Below are 20263 nucleotides of genomic sequence, written 5' to 3'. Positions count from 1 at the left end.
AGACATGTTGGTGTGGAGATTGATGACAAGAGTGCAAAAAGAAAGAGGAAAAACTGATCAGAGATTAAAGTTTATGAGTAGAGTGAATAAAATGAAAATGAGAAGGTGAAGGAGTAACAATGACTTTATTGATTTCTCAGCCTCGTGGATCAGGCACCGAAAATTTCATTCATTCCAACCTTGGAGGTTTGTGTCAATATCATATTGTTGTTTGATCATCCCATTGATACCTGATTGTGCAGACTTGTTTGCTTACAGACTGAGTGCTTTGTTTGTCAGATTCAGGATATCAATGGCCTGCTCTTCATATATTGAGGGGATTGTTAGTTCGTTATAACAGTTATACCTCTTCCGGGGCTTGCACGACCACATCCTTACAACCTTATGTACCCGGTAGCGCTGGTAGGTTATTATCCCTCATTAACCCAAAGAGCACTTAAGAGCCTCCTTACTAAACTAGAAGATACTGAGCTCTTTAGGAAAATGTTGCCGATCGGACTTCCAACAGCAGTTACGTCGTTTAAGTTGCCAATAGTTCCTGTTCAGCTTAGCTCGGTCTTAGCTTCCTCGGATTATATTTTTGACACATCCCCGTAAGGGTGGTTGCAGCCATCCGTGCCCAAGGTAATGTTGTTGCCACTGTCGGTAAAGATCTTGACCGATTCCGTGCCGCTATCCAGAGTCTGGCATCTTTCGAAGCCTCCAACCTCTTTTCCCGCGCCTGAACAATGGGGTGTAGTATAATAAGTGACGGACCACAGAGCAGACGCTGGCATGGCCAGTCCAAGGGCGAAAGGGGTTTTGAGATGCATGATTCCGATGTTTAGGTGAAATATAGAATATGAAAATACCGATTTAGGAGTCACGATACTTGAGAAAACCCATTTTATAACTCCTTCCAAGTCAGAAGTGCTTACAGTATTTACTCAAAAGAACAGCGAAATTAGTCACTATGGTGAAGGGTCACTCCATTGCTTTGTCAGACACTCGAGAATCTGTTTCCACAATTTTGCTACACGCTAGAGATTATGTGTCCAGCTCGCTCCTCCGAAATTCAACACATTGAATAAGAAAGAAGTCAATGGTACATACTGGCGGACCTGTGAATTACTATATGCGGTCAATTCTGCCTTTTGAGGGTTAGCGCCTCAATACAACGTTCTGTAAGCTCCCCTCCTGGCTGCCTGGACATAAAAAGACCGACGTCGGCTTTCCCACCTTTTTCCTTTTCTTTTTCCTCCTTGTCCCATCTATCTTGCACTCATCGTCGCACCCTTTCTTTCCTATTCCCACCGCCGACCACTACGCCTTGACTTTCAGCCCGACGCACTGCCCCTTTCATTTTACCGGAGATGCCGCTCAATCCGACGCCCAGCTGGCAACGACTGTCCCACAGGAGCATAATCGCTAGACTACAGCCGGTAGTGGTATCATGTATCCTTTCATTTCGATTATCTCACTACTTCCTTGGGAAGGTGATTGTGCACCATACTACAAAGCTATCTAGGTCTCCCTCTGTCAGTGTGCCTTCATCCTGATTCCGGTGGCCTCCTTCACATCGGCAAAGTGCTGCTATACCCTCGATGCCGTATAACCCTCTCTGTCCGCCCCATTTGAGGTTGCATTATACAGCCCCGTTGCGGAAAATTGGTGTCCGGTTGCCTGGCTACGAATAGTGTGGAGCATAGTCGCCGTCACCATCGGTCTCTCACGTTTCTATCCACCAGTCGATGAATATTCGAAAGCATAGCCCGGCGATGTGGGTCAATAGCCAAAATGCCGCGCGCCCCCTATCTATGCTGCATCTTATGGCCGTTGCCAGACTCCGACTTCGGAATTCATCAAGCCACGGTTACCGACCGAGCGACGATCGGGCTAAAAATTGTCTCATGGCTAGTGTGTACGTACATTGCAGTGATTATCAGCTAATAGCGCTGGATTGTGATCGTTGTTCGTAAATGATAGCGCTTTGGGTCATGTAACTGGCGTGATCTTGTGTCCTTTGAATGTGATGGCCGGCATTGCCGGGACTGGTCGGGATCATTGGCAGAGATAGATACCCATGAATTATGACGATATGGCGCAGCCTTGCAGCTGGATAATGATTTCGTGAGCCGAGCCCCAAAGAATCATATAACCAGACACCATGTCACCCAATGGGCCAATGGCAACGCAGGCTCAGCCTCAACGCGAGGCCTGACGACATCCGCAGACAATGTCCGTAGGTTCGTTTCAATGATTCCGAGCAAGGTTTTCCAGGATCGAGGTGGTTCCTACGCTGCCAAACTTGACTCATGGAAGGAAATGACCACTTCAATGGTTTTTTCTAGCATGCACGTGTTGGCACAGAATAAAAAAATTTCATATACTGCATCATGTCTACATTCAATGAGCTAACTTATCCACCGAGTGCAGCTGCCACGTGTCGCTTGTGGAATCATCTTTCAAAAGCATTGCGCGTATTTTCTTTGAAAGGCTTCCCACCTGCACCGGATCCCCTAGTAGACGCATATCTTGCTGAATGTTTTGATCCATCTCTGGCAGGTACAATAAAGGGAGACTCGACGACTTCCATAAATCTAGCCTTCTTTGTTTGCTTTGCAAGACGACCATAACAAGGAAAGTGATTGTCAATAGAACTAAAAATGCGGGCAGTGTTATCCAGACCCATCGAATATGGATTTGGGTCTCCATGACCCAGGATTTGCCGAGGGCATGTTCTGTTGAAGACCTCGTGCCTCCTGCCATTTTTGCGCTTTCGACTGACGGTTGTACCGTCCGCACATGGGCGGTCAATCCATCGGCAATCCTCGCAAATAGATCAGGCGTTTTGAAGCTTATAAAGGGTTGGGTAAACTCAGTAGTGGATGGACCGCTTTCGATGGAAACCAAAGTTTCAGAGTTCCCCCAATCCTGAATACAAGACAAATCAAATCCAGTCCTGAACTCAAACTTATCTGCTAGCCATCTTTGGAGACCTCCTTTTCCTTCATCATGGACGGTGAAATTGGCTGCTGGTAAATTTGTTTTGGCTGGAAGTCGAAATGTAACTGGATATGTAGCCTCAGCTTCATAATATGTATCTAACACTGTCTCGTATGCCTGACCGCCTTTCACCCCACCTGAATAGGTTTTGACACACCAATATAACGAGCAATGGGAAGCAGTGGCGTCTGAAAGGTTTGCAACCCCAGCGACACGAATTGTGGTAAGGTTCAGGACCGCATTTAGCCAAAAGCTTCTCGATCTAGGAGGCAGGTACTCATCACGGTAACCCTCAATATTGGCGCCGGTTGAAACAGACCCAGAGTTCGTGGAAAAAAACGGTATATTCGTATAACTGAGATTAAGCCCAGTGGGTAAAGAATGATTGAATACACTGTAGTCTGTGTAGCAGGGTACCGGGTTGGAGCTGGAAGACAGTAGATGTGAGACATCGCTGCAATGGGAGCAAAGAGCAAGTGATCGAAAAGGAGGGATGTCGCAGTCGCCTGTTGGACAATCAGGCTTGACTCTTGCGGAAGTGTTTGACTGGCCAAGCGCGGCATTGTAGATAGCGATCGACTCTTCATTAATCTCCCAACCCATTGCTTCTTGATTTGAAGTTCTTTGGGCCATGACTTGATATGACCCTGCTCGGGGCATAGACGCAGGAATGCTAGATGGTACAAGTTGGTTTCTGACAGTGGCCATCTGCTGTACGAAAGGCCCCACACCGATAGACAAGATCGTGATAATGGCGCCAACTGCAGCAGAACGTCTGTAGCGATAGTGAGTTGGGGTACTTAGACTTGAGATCAGGCAAAATAGAAATAGAAAACATACTTCATTCTCGATATCCATATAAACGCCGCACAGCCAAGCGGTCCTCGGCTGGCCCAGTCGTATGTGTCCATCTCCGCAAGTGGCCTGTAACCAGTGCTGAAATGAATCCACTTAGATTGACTCAGGCATGGTGCAGCTGCTCCGACGATGCACGAAGTTAAAATTTGCGTGATCCATGACAGAACCGAGTTAATGGTTATGCCGTACGGCCATTCAGGAAGGGATTTTCCATCGTAGAGCCGAAGCAATACAATGACAGCCATCAAAGCAATTAAGCTTCCAGTGCAAAAAGGGCTTCCCAAACCCAGTAATCGTTGACTTTGCTGGACCATGACCAGGACCGCTTGCACTGTTGCTGATCTGTTCCTTCGCCAAGAGACGGAGCTTTGGAGTTTTTCTGATCGTCGACGTACGTACTCTGTTCGGGTTCCAATAATGCCATTTCCATAGGTTGTTCCATGGTTCCCAATGGTTATTTAGGAATAGGCCGTGGAGGTCAAGAATAAATAAGATCCTATCTGTAAGCCTGGAAGGGTCATCCTTAGTGAGGCTGAGTTCTATTACCCCTGTGGCAACCCACTTGCTACGCCCCAGCCCCTACTGTTTTTCGGCTCACGAGACCACCTGCAGGACCTCGGCTAGATACTATGGCGTTCTGCCTCCTCTTCCTCCTCCTCCTCCTCCTCCTCCTCCTCCTCCTCCTCCTCCTCTACTCCTCCTTCCACTGTTCGTCCTTTTTAGAATACAGCAGTTTTCGAAAACAGTTTACCCCTCAGACACTCACACTTTGTTGTCGGCCCGTACCCGAAACAGGCTGAAACTTTATTAGGACAAGTGGTAAGATATTGTCCACTTACAGATCATTTTAATTTGCCGACTAAGCGGATTTGGCCTAGCGTTATCTCGGGAACGGACTGAGAAACAAGTATACATGCCTGAGGGGTAAATTGTTTTCGAAAGTTGCTGTTCAGCATCGCGCACTAGGCAAGGTGCTGGAATCAGTCATCGCAGAAAGAATCTCATACGCAGTGGAAACCTACTGCCTACTTCCGACCAGCCACTTTGGGGCTCGTAAGCAGCGGTCCGCGGAGCAAGCAGTCTTACTTTTGCAAGAGCAAATTTCGTCATGGGCAGGTAGACAATCCAGTGGACATGACCTGTCTAGAATATTTTTGCGAATGTCTAGGTCACTAGAGCTCCTTTGTTCCTAGGAGCAAGTGGCGGCAGCAAGAGCGATAGTCCGTTAGGAATCAAGAGAAAAAGAAAAATCAGAATAAAACACTAAATTGGATTTACAAACCATTTGACTGGACTTTTCTGAGATATTCCTCAATATTGTAGAACCAAAAATAGAGGGTTGGATATTTCCCGCAACTATGTAGAGATGGCATCGTGAATGCGGGACTTGACGAGCTGAATAGTGGCATAGCCGCAGAATAGTAATGCCAATAAATGTGGCCACACTGTGCATTTGCCTCCCAACTAGAGGCGAAACAACCAGGATCGACCGCCACATTGATAACGCCAGCCTTTCGTTGAGAGGACAACGGTCAAGAGTGCTGGGTGAACGACTGCATTGGGATGTGGCTAGCGTGGTGCATTTTATTAAGGTGAGCTGCTGACTTAGCTGCTCCAACTTTGCTTAGGTGTGAGCAACCTTGGAAGCCCTTGAGCTTATATAATAATCAGGTCGTGCTCACTGAGCAAGTCGGAGTACTCAGGTCACGCTCAGTGAGCGAGTTCATCGGGCTTATGTAATGATAACCCGATGCTCAGTGAGCAACCTTGGAAGTTTATTGATTATATAATACCCAGGGGCGTGCTCAGTTTTACTCAGTGAGCAAAAAGCGGCTAGGGGTGAGCACTAAAGCGGAAAGGGAAAGCCATGTCGCGCGGCCTAAAATCCGATGTATATGTATCACATGAGCATCCACACAAACGAAGATTCATTTTCTTTCGCATCTATTTTGAGGCAGTCAGAGTATATCGACACTATTCAATCCAAGCATGAAGGATCGTTTCACTCAACCGTAGCCCACCCAGAGAACCATAATATGAAGACTTGCCGTAGCCTGTAATCAAAGAGTTAGGTGTTAACAAGAAAGTGCTTTGGGTTTCGTAATCCTTTATGTTTGCGAAGGGGAATAACAGCCAATGTTCAGGGCACTCAGGTGAATAGGGCATTCAGGTGAATGGACTGAAGAGTAGGGCGGCAAGAGGGAATTTCCGAACAAGTAAAAAAAAAACCGGGTGAACAAAAAACATACAACAGTGAGGATTCGCTGGTGGTCACCCACCCAACTACTAACTCACCGGCGTGTGGCTTAAGTACGGCTGAGCGGACGGGAAGCCCTGTTTTCCACACCCTATGGTCGTATGTGTCAGGCTATGTGTGGAAAAGGAATATAGGATGCAGATAGGGACTACTTTTAGCCCGCCTATATATGTCTCCATTATATTAATCGGTTTTTCTTTTTGGAAAGCTCGGTGATTCTAGCGTCGAAATGTATGATATTAACGATAGGTGCCTCAAGCACGCATATATGTAGTAGTGTAAGGAGGGAGGGACTATCCATGTAGATGGATGCCTCTCTCTCTCTCTCTCTCTTTCAGTATCTTACTTGAGCTATGCCAGAGCATGTTATGACACTAGTGCCACTGCAAGATTGTGAAGCATATCCTGTGATAGTGATAGCGTTGGCGGCAGATATGACTGCAACGAGAATATATAACCCCTGTCTCAGCATCATCTTGTAGTATGTATGCAAATATTTCGGATGTAGGGAATTTTGCGAATCCGATATTTAACTATCGGTCAAGGTTGACGTGGACTTGCTCAAACACTGGACGTCTGGAGAGTTTATATACCTCTCCAGGGCTGTTCTAAAGTCATCAAGCTAAATTTGATATACTACTCGCACTCGGGCAAAGCCCGAGCTATCAAAGGATCATTTTAAACTGGAATTTATCCCTGGATGTGCATTATTAGTCTCGGGCACTCCTCCTATCGCTAACAAAAATTCTAGTCAACTTGTTGCGGATTCCCTCGAGGCGGTCTACAAGTAGACTCGGCCTATTTCAACCTTCTCTATGCCGGTACTATCGGTGTTTTCTACCAGTCTACGGCAAACCAGGTATGCAACGGTCCTTCTAGAGATATAGAATCAGGACCTCGTTGGTCAGCTTGCCTTAAAGGAGGGTAGGTCTCACGATATTTTGGCGGAGGAGCTGCTTGGCTTGACTGCCTACATTGTGTTCTAGGTATGTGAACCTAGACGTCTATTATCACCTACGATAGAAACCGGATGACCTTAGCTAATAGAATATCTTATAGCGAAACGGGACTTATTAGAGGGCCTTACTGCTAGTACTTATAATAGTACAAATATCCCTACTATGCTTGCCTAGGAAGGAGAGGGGGCGTAGGTTCTAGACCCTCTAGAGGGCTAAGATTGGGACCGGTATAATAAGTTGCCGGTTACTATAGACGTAAGTATTTTTCTTTTCTTTTCTTTTCTTTTCTTTTTTACGGCCGAGATTCCCCTTATATACGGATTTCCGCTCTTTAACTTTCTAACCTTTTTAAGCTTAATATCTACCGCGAGAACCTTAAATCGTTCGGTATAATTTAGTATAAGAATACTCGGGATTATCCTATAGCTACTAAGACGCTAGTCGAAGAATAGTCGGACTAAGGGTAGCTTAAGATCTTACTATATATAAGGTTATAATAGGGGTAAAGGTCCTAGCGGAGGAATATCTAAAAGCTAAATAGGCTAATTTAATAATAAGCCTTACTAATATTATTTATTCGAATATAGGGAGTTATATATTAGTTATAGTATAATTATAACTACTACTATTTAGGAGGGGTACTTACTCTATTTATATCGTATTTAATATTAAAGGCTATAAAATTATAGCGGTCTTCGTTATATATATCTAATTATACTTAAATATCTATTACGATTTCGACTGTAAGAACTACTTAAGTAAGATATTATCCGGCGTAATATCTATAATTAAGATAATCCTTATATATACTAGTAGTAATATATTAGATTATATTTACGAATACGTATTTAGGTCGATAAGAAGTAGAGGATAGGAAAATAATTCGAAGTACCGTAAATCTAGAATATATAACCCTAGCCTATCTTAACTATTACTATTTATCTCGAGGAAGTACCGACGGACTTCTAGGGTAAACACAGTGGAGTTTTGCTCTTGAATAGAAGATGATTCATCAACCTTAAACTTGCCATCACAGTCAAGGTAGATCATAGCAAAGTGAACATAAGGAGGGAACGATGAGCGGGTCATCATTGGCTTAATCGAATGTTAGTAAAAAGGAATCCCCGGCCGAGGGATACCCAACACATACACACGCACGCGAATCAAAATCACAATCAATCGATCTCAGCGAATTTGCTTCGTTTCTGCAGCGCTGGCCCAAGGAAATACAACATGAACATGCCCGCCACGCAGCCTACTGTAAGGCCTGCCAACAAAGTCGTCCCCCCAGCCACACCCAGACTATCATACAAGGGCCCAGACCACATAATGGCTGCAAAGGCAAGATATGCACGACACAAATCATTCATTGCAAACAAACTCGCACTATAGCGCGTATAAGCGACGGCAATATAACTAAATATGCACTGAAGGACCAGCGCCATGCCCGCTACCTCTATGAACAGACCTATAGTCGGCACTATCCAATGGATCGATTGTCGCGAAGTCCACGCAAACATAAATAGTCCAACAGGCACTATGAAACTCCCAAGAAGTGCAGGAATGAGCCGCTTTTCGGGTCGAGGGGATATTCCCCGGCGAAAGTCCGCGTTCAGGCAGTAGTGAATGAACAGATAGTAGAAGGGGAGAACCAAGATGGGGGCCACAACCGAAGCCAGGAAGATCAGGCCAAGCTCCCCGAGATTCATCTTGTAGACGTCAATGTACACAATCGGAAGAACTTCGAAGTAAGAGTAGAAAATAGCATAAACTAGCCCGATGTATACCGTGGAAAAGAGGATGGCGGGGTCCTGCGCATGAATCTTCCAGGGAATGATCAGAGCATCGTACATGACCTGAATAGGGGAGACGTTCTTGACCTTGATCTCTGACTGAGATTGGAAGGATGGGTTGCCTGTCAGTTCTCTGAGGTGTTTTGCACGCAGGTGCAGGATGGCTGGACCGGAGGTTTCGGGCAAGAAGATAAGAAACACAAAACAGCAAGCCGCGGCCCAAAGGACCTCCCACATGGACCAGTGCCAGCCCTTCACGGGAACACTGAACCCAGAGATTACCGGGGCTATAGCTGGTCCTGCGATGGAGCACAAGCCCCAAATGTATAGCCCATAAGGCAATTGCACTAGCCCGGTTACATCAGCGATAGAGGCCCCTCCAGTGGCCAGCCCCGGGGAACCAAAGAAGCCCTGGAGAAACCGGAGGACCAAAAACCCCGGTACATTGTTGACAAGCGCAGTGGGAACGCTGAGGATAAGAAATATCGTGATGGAGACCACATAGGGAGGGTTGCGACCGATGGACGGAATCTCTGACAGGGGACTCCAGATCATAGGACCTGTGCCATACCCCAACACATACGTCGACATGCCCAGTACGCCCACGGATCGCGACACGCCAAACACGGTCATGAACTCCCCCTCTGCAGCTGCAAAGATAGCGACTGACATGTAGACTACGAAGGTGAAGAGATTCACTTCGATGTATACCAGTAACTTTGCGGCAAACGACCAATTATGCGGATTGTCCAGGTCTTGGTCGGAGTACCAATCGACCTGAATCGCCCCGTCGGACGTGATAGTTGGCTCGATCCATGGAGACCGCTGCGATTCTTGTTGCTCCAGTTCTGGCTGATTGGACGGAGAAGGTGCCTGGGAGCCTTTTCTCACCATCAGTTTTGTTGTCTCTTACCAGAAGTTGAGACACATTAACCTACTATCAGCAAATATGGAGTTCTCCTGGGCGTATATCTCCTTTTTACTCCCGGGGGAGTCAGAATAATGGAGTGGGGTTTTGCTGCCACCTGCAGCGTCTTTGTACGGTGGTGGAAGCTCGAAGCCTTGTCTTTTTTCGGTGGGTTGGAATAAGCGTCCTCCCGAGAGCCAGCGGCCGATCAGGCCAATTGGCGAATTGGTCAGGATGTGAGCCATCACGCTTCATGAAGGCAGGGAGGGAGGAAGGAAGAGGGTGAGTAGGTAGTCGGATTCATTCTAATCTTTTTACTCTTTTTTTAAAAAATATTTTCTTACTTTTCTTGAACAAGGAAGCAAGAGACAGATGCTGACATTCCATTCCTGGGCAATACCCGAACCCTTACAGCTATAGAGTAGACATTGGAAAGATGCTACCGTGGTTGAAGGAGAACCTGCATTGCCCTCATGATCCAGTTCCACATATGTAACCCCAATGGTAAGGAAGTTTGATTATGATGCATTCTATGTGCAGTCATGAAATTCTATGTGCATGACTCATAACTAGAGAACGGTGAAAACAGTGAATCATGATAGACCATAGCAATCAAAAGATAGGAAGAAAAAGAAGAAAAAAAGAAAAAAAAAGAAGAAAAAAAAAAAAGAAAAGATTCTAGTTCAAGGACGCGAACCAGAATAATGCAAAATCTAATCTCTGTGTAAATAACCGTAAATATATAGCAATATGCAAGGTTGTATTCTTGGAAGGTTGCGCAAGTGAAATATGGTGCGTACCTTTGTACAACATACAGAGCATTCCGAGGTTCCAGGGCTGATCATCCTGCTGATAAATATGCCCCGGCCCGCCAGTATCCACATATTTTGAACTAAAACGTCGATCATTGCTTCATATGTCTAGATCCCACTTACCCCCTTACCCCCTTACCCCCTCACCACCTTCACCTTCATCGTCGTCACCGTCACCGTTACTAGGACATATGTAGGTATGCAATCAGATTTCAGTCTGTTACTTGGTTTGGTTTCGTAATGTAGATCTCCACTAGCCGTCAGCAGGTTTCTATTGAGTTGTAGCGCAAACGGAAGTAGTTTCTTGGGGTTGCCAGTGGTGATGACCACACTGCGCTTACTGAGAGGGGGGCCTTCCCGCCTGTGACTCCCTCAAGTGAATCAGTTGTTCGCACCTGCAGGTACCATTATCTCCCACTCGTTCCAAACTCGACTTTTCTTCCAACCTATCCTATCCTATGTACAGGAAAATCTTTCAATGTATGAACATATTGCCACCTGACTGTAGAATGTAGATGGGCTCTCTCTGATTCATGCTAGAATTCATTCATGTATAAGGCCCCAGCAGCAGGTTACTAGTCATTGCAAAATTCTATAACGTATTCGGCAAGCGAGTGGCCACCCCAAAAACACATAGTAAATGCGATAAATTACAACTTGATCTCTCAACAATAGTTGTCTATAAGGGGTTTACTTATAAGTTATTATCTTTAAGGTGACATCTAACCTCTTAAGGGAGTTTATTGAAATATAAGACGTCGTGATTGCAAGATATATATTCTGGATTCTTAGCAACTTAATTTGCAATACCGCGATACTATAGCATTTTAATCTCTTTAATATTGGTATATACAGAATGTAGAATCCTGATCACCTGCTATCGACAAAGAAAGGGACCTGAGATGAATCTTGTTGTCGAGATATAAAGTTACAAAATATCACATTTACTATGACGTTTTTGGGGTGGCCACTCGCTTGCCGAATACGTTACGCACTATCCTTCTTGACTGCCTAAGTAAGCAATACTTTATTTTTAACAGGTGGCTAAGCATTTTCCAATATAAATATATCGACAAGATAGAAGTATCTAAGAGGTCCTCATTACATATGATACCACGAATTTAAGACCACCAGCATCGATAAGGGGAGGTAGAGACCGACTTGCCTTCTCGATCTCTCAGCTTACGTGAGACGTAAGCTGTACCCTCACCTCTCTGTTATTCACAGCTCGGAATGCTGCGGTTTGCGGGCGTGCTTGATATCGCCGGCGATCTTTTCAGCGACCATGTCTGAAGCACACCAGTCAGTTAAATATCCTGCTTGCATGACAAGACTCCAAAGAGGATGACTTACAGACAACGCCCAGAGGAAGACCAGGAGGCAAGAAAGGGAAGATTGATGCATCTGCAATCCGCACTATTCGTCCCTTAGTTAGCAAGCTCTCCTAAGTCCAGCGGAAAGGTGAAGTAAACAGAAAGCAGACAAAGAGAAGTGCAAATGAGAAGGAAGAACCGAGGAAGAAAAGAACGTACAGTGATTAAGACCTAAAACGCGACCCTTGGAATCTACCACTGCGTTCTTGTCCCCCTCTTTTCCCATTCGACAGGTAGACGCCGGGTGGGACATGGAGGCAAAATTTTGCTTCAGGTAATGATGAATCTCATCATAAGTCTTCACGTCGGATCCTGGTGTGACCTCGGACCCGACGATAATGTTTTGTTGAAGGACGGGCATTTGCAAGATTTGTCGGACACGTCGGAATGCTGCAACAGCAATTTCAACGTCGGTGCTGGAGGTGAGCCATCGCGGGTTAATCACTGGGCTATCTTTCATTGAGGTTGAATTGATACTGATAGTTCCCCGAGACATGGGGGTCATGAGAGTGCAAAATAGCATTGCATAGTTGTATCCATCGGTCGGGAAGCCCATGTCGACAGGGAAAGAGATGAAGAATGCCTCCGGCCAGTCCTTGGGGAAGCTGGCGAGATCTGTTGACGAGCAGTTAATAAGGATATTATCTATCGGGTATGCTTAAAGGAAAATGGGCTGACCTGATTTGGTGCTTGCAGAGAAGTTGCGCAGGTCCAGCGGAATGTCGGCGAAACCGCCGAAGTCTGGCCCTGGGCTGGAAAGGAGTCCATCTTGTTGCCCTTGAAACTCTTTCACGGCCTCGTCATATTGGTCCTTGTATTTCAGGGCCGAGTTGGTCTGCACATCGACCTTGTGGCCGATTCCAAAGCTGATGTGATCTTCCATGTTTTGCCCTACACTCGGCGCATCGAGGACGACGGGAATTTTGTGCTTCTTGAGAAGATTTGCGTCGCCGACGCCCGAGACTTGGAGCAGCTGTGGGGTCATCAATCCACCTGCTGTGATTATCACCTCACGCGCAGCAGACAAGAAAAAAGTAGTCTCCCCCGGGATACTTGCACACCGGTCGCGGTTTTGTCACTAAACGAGACCTTTTCTGCCAAAGTACCATTATACAAGAATAGGTTCTCACGTTGGCCCAAGATGGGCTGCAGAAAGGTCTTTGACGATGACGCCCGCTTACCATCAGTATGATTGATTGTGTCCAAGACCCAGCTGCTCCCAAACATATCCCCAGACATGAAACCTCCGACGGGTAACATACCCGCTTGGTCAAATGCCTTCTTGATCCAGGTGCTGAAAGGCTGACCGTAGTTAGGATATGTGACGTCCAGGGGCCCCCCATGTCCAATATGGCTGGTATCCAGTTCCGGAGTTGCGTTAAGTCGTCGCTTGCTGGAGTCAATGCCTGTGAAGTTTAGGCTCTTCTGGAAGTATTTGGCTACATTTGAATAAGTCCAGGAATCATCGCCAACCTCGTATGCCCACTTCTGCAATGCCCCCGTGCTGGTGGCCATATAGGCCATCAGGTTAAAGGCAGAGTTGCCGCCCAGCTGTGAAGGTCCGTTAGTATCCATTACACTCGTCTCTCGTTCCAATTCCTTGTCAACGTACGGTCTTTGCATTTGTGAAATGTTTCACGCGGCCATCGGCGCCTTCCTGTGGAACGGTATCGAATCCCCAGTCCAGGGAAGGGGGGATATTTCCCTTCAAGAAGTCTGCGGCGTATCCTGGAACTTCACTGTGGTTGCCAGTCTGCTCATAAAATGAACCGGCCTCGACAATTGCCACAGTGACTGAAGGATCTTCGGACAGGCGCGCGGCCACAGTGAGACCCGATGCACCACCGCCCACGACGACATAATCCACAAGTTTGTCATCTGCAATAGGATATCTCGTGGGATCTCCCAGGACATTTTCGCCCAAGGGAACCTGGTACCATGGACCGTTTGGGTAGCCGCGGACAGCAGATGAAAATGCCCATAAAGACAAGAAAGCCTTAGTCAACACAGTTGGAGCCATGTCTGATGTTGTTTGCTTTATTACTCTTGATGAAGCTCACCTGCCAGATGCCCGGGTTGTAACTCCCTCTGGTTATATGACTACTTTAGTGTTATACATGAGAAACTTTGATTCAATTCCAGATCATGAGATAGTAGCCATCATCTATTATATCACGACTACGCCTCTGAATTCGGATCATGACGACTTCCTTTGGATTTCAAGGTGGCACCCTGAAGCCCCATCTTTCAAACCTTATTGATGATTTTGACGTAGTAGAAACTAGCTACCTTAACCAGGGTGGGTAAATAGCAGTCTAAACTCGCTTCAAAAAGATTCTCTATCCGGCGACCATCGCACTTTTTATCTCACTTACTTTCCATTCAGACTCTTTCCAAGGTCCTCTGCTTTCGACAACATCGGCATGAATGCGACCTTCCAAGGTTTCCGCACATGATTCTCTAAATGTCGCAGTTCATAGTGTATGAAGTGATCATTTCCCAGATTAGCTTAGACATGCCTCGAAACAAGAAATCTATGGGGTCGGTGTTGAGACTTCATTTGCAAAAAAAAAGTCCGCTTTAGGTATGCTCTACCAGCTAAGATGGCCACAAAAATAATTCGAGATCTGATCGAGCATAGAATAAAGTGTAACTAGAGAATCCATGGTCAATACCTACAGCAATCAAAAGGTGGGTCATCATGGCTGACTAGTAGATCCACACCGCCCCGTTGTATCAGATGTGGATAAAATGTCTGCAATTATGTCTCAACTTAATCCACTGGAACACATTCTTGGACAAAAAAAACTTGGAAAATATGGTGAGCGAACATGATTCTTGCAATTTGAAGCTAATTATGTCTGTAAATGCCCAGACGAGAAGGAACCTTGGAGGATTGTAAACCCTGGAATGGGACCCTCACCGTTCCCATCCCTTACGGCAATACCCAGGTCTACACCACTATCTCGGGATTTTCCGCTTCAGACCATTTTTTAAGTTGCCAAGATTCGCGTACCGTTCCGAAACTCTGAAACCTAAATTCTTCCTCATTACATACAGGAAGGGTCTGTTATAAGCGCCTCGCAATCAATTCGGTAGTAGATTTAACCACTTCCTGAATACATTGTGCGGGTCATATTCCTGCTTCAGCATTTGCAATCTCGGCAAGTTCTCGCCGTAGACCTCCCCTGCCCGGCCGTCATGCGAGTAATTTGCGTACGCCCGGGCATGGGCACCCGCACCAGCACTCTCACCGACCTTCCGCATCATGCCGCGCTGGATGATACGCATGGTCTGATCAAGTGCCGGGTTATCCCACCGGAAGACACACCCGACATTATAGTAGGGCCCCCCGAGTAGCGAAGGCCGTGGCATTCTTGGGGACGCGCAGAACCTGTTTCTGGGAGACGAGCTCGAATAAAACCGCCGTCCGAGCTGATTCTGGGTATGTTCTGAGCATGTCGGTATAGTCGGCCCATAGTTCCTGGAAGAAGGACACCTCGAGCGGGAGTTTGACGAAGGCTCCGCTGAAGGATTTACGACCACCGTACGTGGCGAGAGGGTTTTGGATCGAGTTTAGCTCACAGTAAGGCATCATACCACAGCTGTTTGAGATAGATTCAATGGAGAGGATGGGTGCGAAGTATCTCTCTGCTCTGGAGCGAGGGCCGTTGTAGAAGATCGCTGCGACAATGCTGGTACCGCAGAAACCGAAAAAGATGCCTTGATCTCCTGTATTACTAGGCTCTTCGAATCCATTGACAAAGTCAATGATCTGGGGGAGGCGGTCGGGGTTCCAGCTCAACATGCCTGCGTATACCTCGTTGGCTTGATCGTAGCCCTGGAAGACGAACTCGGTGACGACTCCGAAGTTCTGGCCCGCACCGCGGAGCGCCCAGAATAGGTCCGGATTAGTTTGTTCAGAGGCTTCCAGGATGCTGCCATTGGCGAGGACTACGGTAGTTGCGAGGAGATTGTCGATCGTGAGACCATATTTTCCTGTGAGCCATCCATACCCCCCGCCGAGCGTCAACCCGCCCACCCCTGTGTGATTCACGGTGCCTCCAACGGTCGCTAATCCATGAATTGCCGCCGCCTTGTCGACATCTTCCCAGATGGTGCCACCCTGTGCCGTAATTGTCTTTCGAGCGGGATCGACCACCACATGCCGCATACGTACAAGACTAATCACGATTCCGCCCTCCGTCGCAGAAGAGCCGCTGGTTGAGTGACCCCCGTTGTGCACCACCAGGGGAATTTGACGATTGCTTGCAAACCTAACTGACAGGGATACTTCCTCTGTAGTCGTCGGTAAGATCACGGCGGCCTGTTGCTGATTAGCCAGGGTTTTGTCTTTCAATAGGTAGTTTCCTTACAGCCTTTTTTTCACACGTGTCACTCCAGCGTCTGATACTCTCCAAATATCCGTCAGACTCGGGCGTCAAAATGACGGCATTAGTGCCTTCAAGGTGTTTGCGCAGTTCTTCCATTGTGCTGATTAAATCTAAGGGACCATAGACGAAGGTATGATGTATCCGCGCTTTGTATGGTTGATGGGATGCGCAGACAATGGGCCTAATAAATGTGCAAGGAGCCAGGCCGCGTAATTGTGCCGGCCGATATGCAAAATCTTCTGCCAGAGAATATGTGCCAAAGGCTCTCTGTTCTTCGCCCCTTCTTCCATCGTGCCGTATTCCGCATGGGGTTTACAGTTCATTGTAACCCAATGCAAGCCCCTCGGGAGAGCATAATCAAGGTGTCACTCATCATACCTCTTTTTAAAATTGCTGTCATGCGAGTCTTCTGACCGCCACAAACACCAAAAATAAAAATAAAGATAAAAAGGGATACGAATTCATCGGTTGGCAGGGTAAGTTCCCAACAAATCGCGCATCTCATCTAATACATATCACTGGCCCCAATGTGGGAATGGAGTCAGAATTCCATCGCAATGAAAGGAATGTCTCCACTCAAAGTGACCGGCTATGCGTATGTCACCTAGGATATTTGCCCCAAGAGTAGATTGCTCTAAAAGAAAACGAATAGAAATTGAACGAGATAAAATATCGAGTAGCTACTTATCTCTAGAGGTCCAGGCTACAAGGCAGATGTCTAGTCTTGTCTTCTACGTTATCGGCTAGTTTAGAAGAGGCTTATGAGATCTTCCCTAGCCCTAAAGCCTACATCGTCACTTCTATAGAACATTACTGTAGTCTATAAGCTTTGTAAGACAGACGAAGGGTTTCCAATTCAGTGCAAATATCATTATCATCAACTCCTCCAGGCAGCATAGGAGCTCATTTACTGAGGTAATGGTTCAGCCATGCCACCGCTTGGCTGAAGGCTTGTTCTTTGGCGAATTTGTGCCGGCTCTTGTTCATATCACAGCGAACCGCGAAACCGTGCTCCACCTCCGAGAAGATGCTCAGCTGATAAGGCACATCCAATGTGGCCAGAATTTCTTCGCTTTCATGACGTTTCCCAGGCGGAAAAAGGTAGTCATTGGCTAGGACATGTAAATCAGCAACTAGACACAAAGGCGAGCGGGATATAAAATCAGAAAAACTGCATAGACTATAAAACACCCACCGGCCGCCGCAATACTCAATGGACCTTGAATTGCCTTCAACTCATCCGGCTCAATAAACGTTGGATGGGCAATGAAACCGACATCAATCTGGCCTGCACGTAAATAGCGGCAGACAAACTTCCCTCCATAACAGTAGCCCACGCCTCCAACCCACTCGCAGCCAAAGGAGTCTCGCATCTCCTTTAGCACTTCATTGATAATTGGATCAGTGTGTTGAGGGAGGTGACCTTGAAGCCAGTCCATGACGCTGAAGCTTTCTGGGTGGTCCACGGGGACCGGGTCCCCCTTGAAGAGATCCGGCATGACGACGAAATACCCATTGGCTGCGTATTGGTCTGCAATTAACTGGGAGTTCACAAGTTCGAGCCCAAATATATCAGACAAGAATAAGATTGCATTGCCAGTTTCTTTGTCCGGGGGTAGGAAAGATATGCCTGGACTGATGCGATTCAGTTAGGAGGAAAATTGGGGGATGGTGACATGAAGGGAACAAAAACCGGCATACTGTTCCCGATAGACGTGATCTCGCCTTTGCTCTGACCCCCGTGCAGCGAGCCACCAGCGCAACACTGTGAGGGTGGTAGGGAGGTCATGATGGATTAATCCGTGCTTCAAGAGGGCAGCCTATGGATACAGGCAGGGAATGATTGATGAGTATGGCGTTGAACTTGACTTCTTGTGTATCTTTATCAGAAAGAACTTGCGTGGTATTACACAGAGCTGGTGCCCCAAATGTGGCGTATTTTCCAGTAGCCAAACAGTAAAATGCATTAGATTTGTCTCATGGTTCAGAGATTAGCCCTATGCGTAGATCCTTTCCCTCTCCATGATTCTAGGCCGACCCTTCAGCCAGTGCCTCGATGTGAGGCTGGTAGCCATACAAGGGAGTGAGTGCACGATCCCAGCACCATAATGGGGCCCAGGTAAATGCAACCCTGCGAAGCAGCGGCCCCAATCCATAGGACATTTTGCCGGTGTGCAGTGAGGCAAAAGTACTGGAAAACTCGAAAACGTAGCGGGCCCTCTCTTCCCTGCGTTGACGGTATTCTTTCAGACACATCTGTAGCGCCTGCGGGTGGCCTGACCGATCACGGAAGTACGAATTGAGCACATTGGCCAACTCGCCTGCATCTTCGATTGCTTGGCACGCGCCCTGGTAATGCATCATTGAGTCAGTGGGAGCTGCTGCAGAAGTGGCGGTGTGACAAATACCTGGCCGATAAAGGACGTCATGGAATGTGCGGCTAGATTGAATTAGCCTCGAAGGCCGAGAAAGTCAGGGACTGGGCAAGATCATACCGTCGCCCACAAGGGCTACCCGTCCAGTAGCCATGGCGGGAAATGCTGTTTCCTCGAACACGTCACTAGCTGTCACGCGTTCGGCCAAATCCACCACTATGGGGTTCAAGTTAGGACCACCATGGATACATTCTGGGCAAGGGGGAATTACCGTCGCGCACCGTACGGTTCTTACCAAACGGATGAAATCGGTCGCCATAGACGTCATTGATCATTTTCTTCGAGGCTCCTTTCCAGCTTGACCGACTAGGATCTTTCAGTTCCGATGACTATCCACTATCAGCCGGGAGAGGTCATGCGTAAATGTAAAGGTAATACGATACCTTGACTCCTACAAACCATTGCCTGTTTTCAATACATGGCCACGAGGTCAAAATGGCGTCGTCGTAAAAAACCCAAGTAGCAACACCCAAATCGTGCGAACTCAAATGTTGCAAGGGCTGGGTATAACCGGTCATGTGTGTACGACCAGTAAAGCGGATGGTGGTGCCATCCAGTCCGTCCTTCTCAGCCAAAATGCGTCTGGTTGCTGACCTAATGCCATCTGCACCTACCACTACTTCACCAGTTATCTGTCGACCGTCGGCAAGGCTCACCTTGACCGTAGGCTCAGTGGGCAGATCTTCAATATCGACTACCTCTGCATTGAGTAAAACATTCTCTGGCCCCGCACCTTGATAAAGGGCTTGGTGCATTGAATGTCTTTCAATAGAGTAGAGGCTGTACCCAAACTTGCTCTCAATCCATTCCCAGTCAACGACATTCCACAAGGTATTGTCCCGGAAGATTTGAATCTTGCGAAGAGGCTGTCCTTTGCGTCGGATTGCGTCCATGTGTCCCAGCTGATCCAAGATACGTAGGCAGTTGGGTGCAAGGGAGATCCCTGCTCCGACGGGGGTGATTTCGGCACTGCGTTCGAGCACTTTATAGCTGATTCCAAGCTTTTTACAGATACCCGCCAATGTCAGGCCTCCAATTCCTCCACCTACAATGATGACCTGGGCATCTGTAGTTGGAGCGACTCGAGTCATGATATGTAATGTAGGAAGTGAGTAGGATGTCTTCAATGTAAAAGACCCTTGCCAGGAAAGGAAAGAAAGATTGGTTGGACTCAAGGGGTATTATGAGAATACCTGATATATATACATATATTCATGTATTATCCGTCGGCACGGAAACATTAAAGATACCTGACCAGGTAAGTATGCATGCCTGACAATGTGGAGCATGAGTATAGGGATGTATAAATAGGTATCCTTGGATCCAGTCTAGTGGCAGGGCGCTTCGGAAGAGTCTGCATACCTATGTAGATCTGGGTCCGGAAGCCAGAACAATTTAATCCAAAAGAATGATGTGAACTTGGAAACAAATAGCAAGCTATAAAAATATAGTGTTTGTGGTTTTGTATCCGGTAACGCCTTTCATTCCAA

General features: G+C 47.0%; 10 protein-coding genes across 10 annotated transcripts; all 10 read right to left on the bottom strand.

Annotated features, from left to right (window-relative positions):
• Positions 1 to 572: 572 nt before the first annotated feature.
• N7516_007262 (uncharacterized protein) lies at positions 573 to 812 on the bottom strand (the record flags this gene model as incomplete). The annotated part of the gene is made up of 1 exon (XM_057219982.1): positions 573 to 812. The coding sequence occupies one exon, from the start codon at positions 810 to 812 to the stop codon at positions 573 to 575; it is 240 nt and encodes a 79-aa protein (XP_057074073.1).
• Positions 813 to 2385: 1573 nt separating this feature from the next.
• N7516_007261 (DUF3176 domain-containing protein) lies at positions 2386 to 4088 on the bottom strand (the record flags this gene model as incomplete). Its single annotated transcript, XM_057219981.1, has 2 exons — positions 2386 to 3760; positions 3826 to 4088. The coding sequence occupies 2 exons, from the start codon at positions 4086 to 4088 to the stop codon at positions 2386 to 2388; spliced, it is 1638 nt and encodes a 545-aa protein (XP_057074072.1).
• An 8-nt stretch (positions 4089 to 4096) lies between these two features.
• Positions 4097 to 4285, bottom strand: N7516_007260 (uncharacterized protein; the record flags this gene model as incomplete). Its single annotated transcript, XM_057219980.1, has 1 exon — positions 4097 to 4285. The coding sequence occupies one exon, from the start codon at positions 4283 to 4285 to the stop codon at positions 4097 to 4099; it is 189 nt and encodes a 62-aa protein (XP_057074071.1).
• A 178-nt stretch (positions 4286 to 4463) lies between these two features.
• Positions 4464 to 4953, bottom strand: N7516_007259 (uncharacterized protein; the record flags this gene model as incomplete). Its single annotated transcript, XM_057219979.1, has 2 exons — positions 4464 to 4558; positions 4866 to 4953. The coding sequence occupies 2 exons, from the start codon at positions 4951 to 4953 to the stop codon at positions 4464 to 4466; spliced, it is 183 nt and encodes a 60-aa protein (XP_057074070.1).
• A 3281-nt stretch (positions 4954 to 8234) lies between these two features.
• N7516_007258 (MFS transporter) lies at positions 8235 to 10004 on the bottom strand (the record flags this gene model as incomplete). Its single annotated transcript, XM_057219978.1, has 2 exons — positions 8235 to 9733; positions 9791 to 10004. 2 exons carry the CDS (start codon positions 10002 to 10004, stop codon positions 8235 to 8237), a joined length of 1713 nt encoding a protein of 570 aa, XP_057074069.1.
• A 1788-nt stretch (positions 10005 to 11792) lies between these two features.
• N7516_007257 (GMC family oxidoreductase) lies at positions 11793 to 13964 on the bottom strand (the record flags this gene model as incomplete). The annotated part of the gene is made up of 6 exons (XM_057219977.1): positions 11793 to 11860; positions 11925 to 11987; positions 12104 to 12559; positions 12623 to 12917; positions 12998 to 13495; positions 13557 to 13964. 6 exons carry the CDS (start codon positions 13962 to 13964, stop codon positions 11793 to 11795), a joined length of 1788 nt encoding a protein of 595 aa, XP_057074068.1.
• Positions 13965 to 15031: 1067 nt separating this feature from the next.
• N7516_007256 (FAD/FMN-containing dehydrogenase) lies at positions 15032 to 15235 on the bottom strand (the record flags this gene model as incomplete). The annotated part of the gene is made up of 1 exon (XM_057219976.1): positions 15032 to 15235. The coding sequence occupies one exon, from the start codon at positions 15233 to 15235 to the stop codon at positions 15032 to 15034; it is 204 nt and encodes a 67-aa protein (XP_057074067.1).
• Positions 15236 to 15281: 46 nt separating this feature from the next.
• N7516_007255 (FAD-binding oxidoreductase) lies at positions 15282 to 16434 on the bottom strand (the record flags this gene model as incomplete). The annotated part of the gene is made up of 2 exons (XM_057219975.1): positions 15282 to 16271; positions 16321 to 16434. The coding sequence occupies 2 exons, from the start codon at positions 16432 to 16434 to the stop codon at positions 15282 to 15284; spliced, it is 1104 nt and encodes a 367-aa protein (XP_057074066.1).
• Positions 16435 to 17241: 807 nt separating this feature from the next.
• N7516_007254 (dienelactone hydrolase family protein) lies at positions 17242 to 18127 on the bottom strand (the record flags this gene model as incomplete). The annotated part of the gene is made up of 3 exons (XM_057219974.1): positions 17242 to 17450; positions 17534 to 17968; positions 18040 to 18127. 3 exons carry the CDS (start codon positions 18125 to 18127, stop codon positions 17242 to 17244), a joined length of 732 nt encoding a protein of 243 aa, XP_057074065.1.
• A 239-nt stretch (positions 18128 to 18366) lies between these two features.
• N7516_007253 (FAD-dependent oxidoreductase) lies at positions 18367 to 19864 on the bottom strand (the record flags this gene model as incomplete). Its single annotated transcript, XM_057219973.1, has 4 exons — positions 18367 to 18746; positions 18834 to 18929; positions 18985 to 19102; positions 19157 to 19864. The coding sequence occupies 4 exons, from the start codon at positions 19862 to 19864 to the stop codon at positions 18367 to 18369; spliced, it is 1302 nt and encodes a 433-aa protein (XP_057074064.1).
• Between the last annotated feature and the right edge of the window lie 399 nt (positions 19865 to 20263).

The sequence above is a fragment of the Penicillium verrucosum genome, assembly GCF_028828655.1.
Source record: "Penicillium verrucosum strain IBT 35672 chromosome Unknown utg000002l_segment0_segment0, whole genome shotgun sequence".
NCBI lineage: Eukaryota > Fungi > Ascomycota > Eurotiomycetes > Eurotiales > Aspergillaceae > Penicillium > Penicillium verrucosum.
The sequence above is the reverse complement of the archived record's forward strand: the minus strand, read 5'-3'. Positions and strand labels throughout refer to the sequence as shown.